This window comes from Harpia harpyja, chromosome 4 (genome assembly GCF_026419915.1).
Source record: "Harpia harpyja isolate bHarHar1 chromosome 4, bHarHar1 primary haplotype, whole genome shotgun sequence".
Taxonomy (NCBI): Eukaryota; Metazoa; Chordata; class Aves; order Accipitriformes; family Accipitridae; genus Harpia; species Harpia harpyja.
In genome coordinates, this window is record NC_068943.1 from 75,506,239 (window position 1) to 75,517,261 (window position 11,023).

At 42.9% G+C, this 11,023-nt stretch overlaps 1 protein-coding gene across 1 annotated transcript; it reads left to right on the forward strand.

Annotated features, from left to right (window-relative positions):
• The first annotated feature begins 4,477 nt into the window (after nt 1-4,477).
• On the forward strand, nt 4,478-5,722 carry MAS1 (MAS1 proto-oncogene, G protein-coupled receptor). The gene has a single exon (XM_052785900.1). The coding sequence runs from the start codon at nt 4,509-4,511 to the stop codon at nt 5,496-5,498; it is 990 nt and encodes a 329-aa protein (XP_052641860.1). The 5' UTR covers nt 4,478-4,508; the 3' UTR covers nt 5,499-5,722.
• Nucleotides 5,723-11,023: the final 5,301 nt, after the last annotated feature.

Consider the following 11,023-nt stretch of genomic DNA (forward strand, 5'->3'; position numbering starts at 1 on the left):
AGTTCTGTGGTCGGTTTTGGGTTAGGGTAACCTTAACCCTAAGGTTTACCCTAAGCCTAACTCCTACTTTAACGATATTCTCATATCACCTATTGAGGAGTAACTATAAGTCATTCTGGTTCTTCTAGTATCTGTGAGCCTTAATGGATCTTAAGACACCTGTGACCCATGCATTTGTCCCCAGTGTGCCCCAGAGTCCTCTGTTTGCTCTCCATGGCACCCTAGAGCCCTCCGGTTGGGCTTTGGTCATCTTACAACCTCTCTGTTTTTCAGCATGCCACTCAGCCCTCTGTTAGTTGTTTGAGCCCAACTCTTCAGTCCACACTCCTCTGAAACCTAAGCACAACTCCTAACCTTTGTTTGAGCTGAATAATTATGGAGTGAGTTTCAGCTGGAAAGCAGTAATGACTGAATGACCATCAGGAAAAATTGCACTGCCTGAAAGTGCTGCCAAAGCTCATCCCTTAGGGGTTTTTCTTATGACTTGTGTAAGTATATAATTAGGCGATCTGACTCCCAGGTACACAGAGGCTCTTTTATATACTGGCACCTGTATTGACCACAATAAACCCCTCTAATTGGGTTTATAAATCCTAGGTTGTTGGGTTGTGTTTAAAGAATGAATTGTGAGTTCTTTTCAGGTTCCCTTCTACTTCCAGGAACTGGAGATATAAGAACATGAAATTATTCAAAGGCTCAAAGCAAAATAATAAAAAGGTAACTCTGCTAGCTTCGTACATACAGGATATTTGAAAGTGTTAGCACATTCAATTTACATCCACTGCAAAGCTGCTCTCTCCCACCAGGTTAGTGTCAGAGAGAAAAGTTCTAGGGTAAATTATCATTCATGTCACATCTTGCTGTATATTCAGTTTAGAGTGAAATTAAGAGAGTATCCATATTGTCCATCACATCTTTATTGTCGATACTGACTTCTAGTCCCAAGATCTGTTGGGGTTCCGTGCTTTGTTATTGTAGCCCACTTGTTCAAGGTCTTAATAGTTAAACCAATTCAGAAATAGCCACTCCATCTCTTGGCAGCATCTGATATAAACACTCTAACAGTCAGCAGGCGTGGGATCACCCTGTGCTATTCAACCTTCCTGTTACTCTTGAAGTCACCAAGGATAAGCTGTGTTTGTGACCTATTCCCCTCAAGACCAGGTTTCGCTCTGCTGCCCTGGCGTGTAGGTGATGACTGATGGTGCCCCAGGGACCAGTCATGAAGGAGGTGCTGTGTGCGTAGGAGAAAGTTGTCAGAAACCACCCGCTCCATGGAGACATGGAGGCCGGGGCTTCCCTGATTTTGGATTGTGTTTGCGCAACAGATTGAGTGGGCTACGAACCCACGTACCTGGTCAATCTTGAAATGTTAATGTATTCCTGCAATGACTCTTCTCCTCACTTGTATGCATATTTCATTTTATGGGAAAGGAACAGGGTGTTTTTCTTTTTCAGAGGTAGCTTGAAACTTTTGGTCCCATAGCTGTTGAATGTAGGTAGATTACAGCTTAAGCCAACAAAAAGCAATTAGAAGTTGTTTTATTTCACTCTGTTTCTTTCCTAACTTTACTCTGACCCTCCCTTTGGGGTCATTTATTTCTCACATTAGTTAGTAGTTTTTCCCATTTGGGGATTTGGTAGTTTTAGTGAAACATCTAAAGGAGAAGACCAAGTAAACTCTCTCCTTTTTTGGCTAAGAATGTTAGTTCTGCTAATATCTGAATATAAAAACAACCTAATACTTGGGGCAAAAGCAAGGGACATCCTCAGGGGACTTTTCAAAGAGTTTATCTGCTCCTAGGCCTGTTTGAACTCTTCAGGGGAGACTGTTTAAATCTCAAGAACAGATTTTTGGTTCGCATTGCTGGATTTTTTTCGGTAGAGTAATCTCAAGATACGGTTTTTACCAAGAGGAATGGATGTACGAGACTAACACAATAATGTGGCTATTTTCTTTGCTCTGTGGTTTCTTTCTTTCTGTCCATTTTCTTCATTCTGTGAATTAGTTTTCTTTTCTTCCTTCCTTCCTCCCTCTCTCCCTCCCTCCCTTCTTCTCTTTCTTTTCTTTCTCTTTCCTTCTCTTTCTTTTTCTCACTTTCTATCTTTTCTCTTTCTTTCTTTCCTTTCTTTCTTTCCTTCTTATCTTTCACTCTCCCTCTCTGTCCTTCTCACTTTCTTGTTTTCTCATTTCAACAAACGTAAGAAAAATTTACGAATCAACTTGCATTATTTTAGATGGCACATGGTAGCACAGTTCTAAATTGAGATTTTTCCTTCAGATCTTATCATCTGCAAATAGATTTCCTACTCACTTCACATTTGTTTGTTTAAACTATGTCTCTTGGTATTGTAGCAGCTCAGGACAACTTTCCATATACTGCCATTCAGTTCCCACAAGAGTTAACTCCCAGGCTTTCAGCTAGATGACTTGCCAGTTACTGAGTGATGCCATTTGAAGCACAGCCTCAGATGATGAGCCTGGGGCCCTTTATTTGGCATGCCTCAGACATCTGGAGCAATGGGAGAATTGCACACTTCTTTTTGAGGGAGTCATGGTCAGAGTCACTATTTGCTCCCCCTCTTACCAAAGGCAAATGGTTGGAGAAGGTAACCTTCAGCTTCTTCAAGGAAGTTCTTCAACAACTTCAGGGAAATCTGAACAGACCATGGATGTATCTGGAAGAAGAGGATTCTTTCCATTCTCATCTCTGAATGCTCTCATGTGGGAATGACCTTAGTAAGTCCAAAACTTTTTCCTCTTTGTTTTACTCTCCAGAGAGAAATACTCCATTTATACAGAGATACAAATCAAGAACTTTCTTGAGTCTTTTCATACTTTGAGTCCTTTTTTCATACTTGAATCTTTTCATTCTTTTTTTCCCTTCCTATTTGTTTTAACTCTTGAAGTAGATAGCTTCTACTCTCCTTTTCTCCTGCAAAGCTTTACTACACTTCCAGCAGCACAGTGTTTGAGCACCTTCTCTCTGCAGTTTTTGCAGAACACTGCTTTTGGGAGGCTTGCCACTCATTCTGGTCACTGCATTTACTTGTTGCATTCACACTCACTTCTCTATCACATTTCCAGCTATGTTGTTTGTTCCCTCCAACTGCGTCTCAGACGGTGGCATGGTCAACATGCAGGTGGGATCATCATTAACATTTTTGTGCAGGTTCAAATGCCAGCAAGCCCTGAGGCTTCCCAGGTTGTTTACTGAATGCTCTTTTTTAGACTGTGATGGCCTGTGTTAAGAACCTGTTTTGAACCCAGGAAAACCAGGGCTCATGCGAAGAAATTTATGACTGGGGTGAATGGCTCTGTTTAAGTCATCATTGCAAAAGTTGTCCTAGTAAAACTTCTTTACCTTGCATTTGACTTTGTTAACTGCTTGAGCATATGGGTAAATTCTCATTATGGCATGTTAATGAACAAGGCTGCTTATATGGATGAACCAAGTCAGCTGGGCAAGCTTATTGTCAACAGTCCCTGTTAACATCAGTAAATCAGCAAGGGTCCTGACTCTGTATCATCACAGGGGCAGCTGGGAAGTAAACAGGGAAGGGGGCATGAAATATTCCTATGAAAATCAGCTGAAGCCAATGCTGCTAATTCTCTGTTATGAGATAAAAGGAGACATACAAAAGGAGAACTCGTTCCATAACTCAGCAAAACAACAGTTAAAACCATTATAACAATGGCAGGGGACCTGAACATCTACTCCTTGCGATGGGTTGGATTTGTAATGTTTGCAGGATATTTGCAGTTGTGCTAAGTGTTCAGAGTGTGTAACCATGGTTAAATTATATTACGCTATGATAAATGACACTTAAAGCTGGTAAAAAATGACTGTCTCAAAACAGTGGCATTTCGCCTTCCCTCCACCTCTGTACTTGGAGGGAATACAGTGCTGAGTAACTACATATTATTTTTACTTACTTAATTAAAGCCCTTCCTGGAAAAGTGATGTTGGTATCAATTTTTTTTAAAAACAAAAAACTTATAAGCCAAATTCATTTGAAATACATATGTTTAACTTAGAATTCATTAGCTTCATTACTCATTAGCTTCAGGGGGAGCTGAATAGACCTGTCTGGGATCATTATAGGGCTCTAACAAGAACCACCAGTGCTATCTGTGACCACTACATCATGAAATTTTGCAATGTGATGGAGACATTGCTTGTCCAAGAGCTCTTTGAGAGTACCTCTTTAGCTGCGGTTTAGCACTTACATGCTGAACCCCATAGAGAAGAAAGCTCAGGATTTCTGCTAGCATGATGGGCTTAGCAATCTTTAACACTGCCAAGAGTAGTCACAACTGGGTTTCAGCTAGCATCAGTATATCAAAGCTGGTTTTCCTTTTGCTAAGGCTTTCAGATATGGCCAGAAATTGAGGGCCCACAAAACAGAAAGAAAAGGGGGAGGGGAGGAGCACACAATGCTCACAGTATATTTTTATACATATTTACAGAAGGAAGAGCTGTGCTATCCAAACTTGAGCTTTCCCCATGGATGAGTCAAACATAACGTTTCATCCCAGCGAAGGCACAGAGAACATCTCAATGCACAGAAACATTTCTACACAGGAAAGGGTCTGGGAGATATTGACCCCACTTTGGGTAATTATGATCATCTCCTTCCTGGGTTTTTGTGAAAATGGAATTGTCCTCTGGTGCCTCTGCTTCCAGATCAAAAGAAACCCGTTCACTGCGTACATCACACACCTGTCCATTGCTGATCTCTCCTTACTGCTTTGTACATTTATTCTGTCAATTGAGTACATTGCTGGTTTTGGATTCGCATATGGTTTTTACTATTATATAACCACCACACTATCTATTGTCTTCCTTCTTGGATATAATACTGGTCTCTATCTCCTGACAGCCATCAGTATTGAGAGGTGTCTGTCTATTGTTTACCCCATCTGGTACCGATGCCACCGGTCACAGCACCAATCGGCAATTGTGTGTGCAATTCTGTGGACTCTGTCTTTTCTGATGACAGTAGCCGAATACTTAACATGCAAAGATGATTCAACGAAGGAACAATTCGACGACGGTAACCATTGCCAAGCACTGCTTATCTTCACATGGATCCTGACTTTCATGATCTTCATTCCTCTAATGATTCTGTCCAGCCTGATCTTGGTTATCAGGATTCATCGTAACTCCCTGAGACCTCATTCGTCAAAGCTCTACATCATCATTGTGGCCACAGTCATTGTGTTCCTCATCTTTGCCATGCCTATGAGGCTGTTGTATCTTCTGAATTACCACCACTGGTCATCTTTGCTCAGCCAGCAGAACCACGTCACCGTTGTTCTCTCCACTGTTAACAGTAGCATCAACCCCCTTGTTTACTTCTTCGTAGGAAGCAGCAAGAAGAAGAGGTTCAAGGAAAGCCTCAAAGTGGTTCTTAGTAGAGCACTCGCTGATGGGTTGCGGCCGAGAAGCCAGGAAGTTGGCATGAGTTTGGATATAGCTGAAACAATTTTCTAAAGGTTAGGGGGGAAACTCTAGGGGCAAATAATTGGACTTGGAAGGTTTAATAAACCACTGCAAAACTAAAAGCATTTTTCTTCCATAGAATGTAAAAAGCAGTGGTGAAATGGTACTGTTATCTTTGGTGGTTGAGCAATGGAAAAATATGGACTAGAATAAAGATAACTTTTATTTGTATTTTCTTAATTATTCAAACACATGCTACATCCTGATGTGACTATGTCAGTCAAAGATACCACAGTGGAAAAGAGACAGGCCAACAGAGAATATAAAAAAAGGACACAGAAATATGTTATAAATAGTGTGACATTTATACAAGCACTGAGCACCCATAAATGCTATTGAAGTCATCAGGGCCTGTGTGTATTTGCATTTTTAAAAGTCAAACCCACTAAACGTAGGACTCGTGTTACATACTGGGATTTAGTTTCAACTGTTTCCAGCTTGTTTAAGTGCGCAAAAGAGCTGCTCCCTGGGGGAAACAGAGGAAGAAATCCACGTATGAGAGTAAGTCCCCATACATACCCAAAAACATATGGTGTAGCTTTGGTCTAGCAAGACATTTAAGTGTATATGAAATGGTCAAGTTCTTCTGTTGTTAACGGGCTACTTCAGAGTCTGTTTTCAAAGTATATGTTGCATAATTTGCAGTGACATCAACATTTCTCTGGGTCCTTGGATAATTCGGTACCTGACACACAGGAGTAGCTGGCAGCATAGGGATGTTGTCAACTCACAGAGGGCTTTTGCCCTAATTATGAAGGGTGGGGCTGGCTCATCCCCAAAATGTCAGTGTTCCTGTAGGTTTAGTTGTTCAAGGAGTCTATGAGAAAGTCCCAACACTTGCTGTCCCAGCCACTTCCTTATTATTTACCTGTTCTTTGGAGAACATATATTCCCCATGTGGTCTCTCTGTTTTATAACAATCAGTTTTGGACAAACAGAAAAAAAGAAAGGTGCCTCACACAATGCATGACTGGGGCTACACCCCAGCCACCCCGTTCCAACTGACTCCCTCCTTCTGTTGTATGCCAGGGTACCGGGGCTGGTATTTTGTGCAGTTTAATTCCCAGGACCACTTGCCCAACTATAACCAAGCTGCAGACCACAGAGGAAGACAACAGCAAGGAGGGGATGGGGCTAGGTCAGGTATCACACAGACACAGAATATGGGAGGTCAGGGCAGTCAGAGAGCTGTGGCACTTTCAAAGAGATGTCTGGGAGATGCATTTGCCTCTGGCCCCCATGGAGCTCCAAATTCAGCAGGAACTGAGACCTCCTGCCACAGGCAGAAGCAGCATCTTCAGCTTCCCGCCAAGTTTCCATTGGCACACTTAATAGCTAACTGGGGAAAGAAAAATACAACGTACCCCTCCTTTGTTGAAAGATTGCCAGTCCTGGAATAAGGAATATGGTAGGTTATGACTGAGGATTGGATGGGAATTCACATAGAGAAGAGATCTCAGAAGGATAAATATTCCTTCCACACGTGCCCCTTTCTCCTTACATTAAAGTGTTGCAGTGCGTCATTGCAGAAAACACTCAGGAACAGGTTACCCTTTTATCTTCCTAATTACCTCACTCCATCAAAACCTTTATCGATGACAGCCCCTCTACTTGTCCCAGTTTTTGTCTTTGAAGCTCCAGTCCCAGGCTAGTCACCTCTATTGATTCAGGTGGTAGATGAGTGCAGTCTGCTTCTGTCTTAGGGCAGTGATCTACTGTACTGCTGGAACGACAAATCAGCAGAGCAGCTCCCCATTGTCGATGGTGAGTGGAGGATATGGCAAGCAGGTCTGTGGACACCCTGGGATGGTCAGGGGGAATGAGCGTGTGTGATGTCCACATATGTGTGGCACGTGTGCATGCACCCGCTGGGGGCTGGGCTGCTGACGGGGAATTTGTCAACACTGATAAATGCCATAAACTTGAATACTAGAGTAGATAATAGCCCAGGAAAACCCCAGACTCTTCTCTAAAGCCATTCCCTACCCCTACCTCAAGACCCTTTACAATAATCACATGGAGAACCAGAGAGAGGGGCGAAGTTGCAGGAAGCATGTTCAAAACATGCTTCCACAGTAACCATGCACGTAACCCAGTTCTCTCAAAGTGATACAGGTGAGACAAGGCATATTATTTACAGTGCTTAAACATGCCCAGATTATTATGACAGGTTTGGGTTAAGGATCATTATGCATGCAGCCAGGGCAGTAGATCTGAAGAGGCAATAATATGCAGCACAGCAATTTGGATGCTCGTGAGCTGAATAGGTGCTCTAGGACTTTTAGCTTCTTACCCCTTTTCACCTGTGTCTGGCTGTGCCCTCAAATGTTTCAGAATTTGGACAACTGTCCATAAATCAGTTCACAGAGCAGACAAAATTAACATTCAGCCTGAGATGGACATCCAGAAGGATGAATAAAAATGAGCAGCTAGCAGTTGAAAAATGATTAATCTTTCCCAATCCACAGATAAAAATATCTTAGGGATGTTCTTTCTTCTTTATCACGGCACCTGATGACTCTTCTCTGTGCAGAGAGGCTGCAGTACAAGGGGAACTGATAAGCACATTATTCCATGATTTAAAAAAAAACAGGAAAAATGTGACACTCCATTTGTTGCACAACAAGAATGTGATTCTTCACCAGCTTGCATTTTTAAAAATGATTTGCACCTGTGGGAGAGGGTGAAATAACCGTGTGCAGATCAGGTGGTGTTAATAGGCACTTTATAGTGGTGCAGAACAGGAAAGATTGTCATGTGGGTAAAGTACTAGCCATGGAGTTTAGAGATGAGGGTTCTGTTTTAATGCAGTCTTGGCATCTAATTTTTCTGTCCTTCCCTTTCCTTCCTATAAAATGAGGATGATTTTGTTTCCAGTGTTGTGCCTTCACATTTACACTATAGACACTTCAGAACAGCAGCTCTCTCTTGGTTATCTCTTGTCATGTCCAGGGCAATAAGGACTCAGTTTTGCTGTGCAGTCAAGACAAGGAATTATTTGGGGAAGAAATGCCCAGTATAGTGCTTACTTTATTAAAACGCTCTTTACCACACTTCTGATCTACTTGATATTAATGAATGTTGTGGGATATAAAAGCGTGCTCAGAAATGCAGAGAGGGAAGTCACTTCCCTTGGCACTGCACAGAGGTTTTTTGCTGTTGTAGCTACCCCCTGGGTGGAGAGGATGACATGGGGCAGGTTGCTGTACAGGTTCAGGTCCAAAATGATGCAATGAGTTTATGCAGCAGCTTTCCTCTATAACTCATAGACTTTGTGAATGATCCTTGTAACAGCAAGAGCAGAGGGGTGAGGAAGAACATACTACCCAGTTTTACTTCTAGCCTGGAGCTTAGCCTGGGAAATCCTCTAAGGGAAGCTGAAATACTTCCCAGTTGTACTGTTTGCTGACGTAGAAGAAAACCTCCCCTTGCTCCCTTTCCTAGCATGAGAACAACCTACAAGTGCACAGCATTTCCTGGTATAATGTCTCAAGTCGCTTTCTGAGGGGAGGATAGAAGGGACAGTTCAGTTGCAGGGTCCTCCAAAAAATCCTAGATAGATCTCCAGCAAGGTCCTAGGTAATTTCATCCTCCATGAGCCTGTGATGCTCAGCTCTGTGTGCATCTGGGAGAGACTCCTTCCCAAGTCCTCCTGCTGTGCCAGTCTCAGGGGGAAGGTGATCCACACGCCGGCTTTTGTGAACAGAGAGGTTCAGTACAAGGGATCGTACATGACTCCTTGAGTTCCCCGCATCATGTATGCCTGATGAGATGGCGCCCAGAGAGACGGTTTGAATCCTTAGCTGACTTTCATCCTCTACATTCTGCAATTCTTCCCCTGCGCTGCTTTCTTGACCTGCAAATACCCACAGCCCTTAGCCTCTTATGCTAGACCTGGACTGCGTACTCCAGTCCTGGTGGTGGGGTGTGCACCCCTTTGGTACCCCCAGTAGGTATCAGGGTGAAACCTAGCTGTATGCCCACCTCTCCTTCCCCAGCACTGTCTGGTTTCCAGCAGAAAGGACAGCTGCTGCCTGCAGCTTTCAGTTACCCCTTTAGTTCGAGCAGCGGCATTCACAGCCTGCTGATGTTGCAGTGAAGACACTGGTCAGCGGAGGATATTCTCTGACGATACCTCGGTCAAGGGAAAGCACAAAATCAGTGTGAGCTTGTGTGTAGCTGCCACAATATGCTGCCTGCCATGTGTGTACTTTGGTGCTTCTCTTCCTAACTCCGTGCAGAAATCATTTATTAAAATCCACTACTTGGGGCTTCTAGATACCTATGCAACAGGAAGGCAAGTTTGCTTTCCATTTGGTTGCCCAGGCACTTACATGATGTCCACATGGAATTATTTTGCTCTTCCAGTTGAGTCCTACAAGCCTAAAAGATAAAGCACCGGGATCCACATTCAAAGAAAATTATTGTAGGTGCAAAACTCCAAATTCACAGAAGAGGTACTGAGATGAGGTTGCCTGCATGATTCTAATACTTCTGCCTTGCATATAATCATTCAATTTTTAATTATATGATTACAAGCTATTTTTTTCCAAACTGGACTCTTGCCTAATTAAATACACAGTCTGGACCTGCTGCTGGTATAGTAGGCATCTCTCGAATCCTTGCTTCAGTTGTTTCAGAAATACGGAGGGTAGGAAAGGACAGGGAGTGGATGTGGCAGTGTCCACCTGGCCCCAAATCCTACCTCCAGCAGTGGTCACAAGCAGATGCCTACAGAGGAGAAGAAACAGGGCAAATACGTATCACACTTCCTTCTCGTCCTCTCTGAGCCTTCAACAGTTATCAGCTCAGCAGCTTCCTGGTCTAGAAATCTTTGTATTTGGTAACTTTCAATGGATTTCTCTTCAACAAATACATATGACCTCCACTGGAGGCCATACAAGTTTTTTATGTCTTTGACACTGTTTCACAGCTTAATTAAATATTTCCTGAAAAATATCCTCCTTCAGGTTGTTTTGAGCTGCCACGTTCTAGACCTTTTAATGCCCCTAATTCCTATATTGGAAAAAAACCATGAACAATCTGCTCCAACCAGCCTGTCTGTGCCACTTGTGATTGAACAGATTTCTGTTGTACCTCCTATTAGCTATTTCCCCTTCAACTTTTTTCTTTAAAAAAAAAACCTCCTCACTTTTAAGGAGCTCCTTTCTTGGCATTGAGTGCAATTGTCCACAATTCTGTTACTCCTGCAAGGATCTGGATATATTATAGTAGCTACTGCGCAGCAATGTTTTGACAGTGGCATTTTGAACCAGGTCCTATATGCTACTTAGTCAAGTCAGGGGATGCTTTTCTCCTCACCAGGAGTCGTTGACCATCTGAAACAGTTGCCTTAGCCCCATGCTCTGACATGACAGTCACTCTCCCATGGGGTAGCCCCCGCCTCACATTGCTGCCCCGTGCTCTGCCTTCACAGCATCTCTGACCTCCCTCAGCACCTCAGCTAGGCAGTCAGTGATATAGAAAACAGAAAAAATGTATTTTTCTTATTCCAA

Coding starts and splice junctions, on each gene's coding strand:
- MAS1 (XM_052785900.1), top strand. CDS start 4,509: ATGGATGAGTCAAACATAACGTTTCATCCCAGCGAAGGCACAGAGAAC.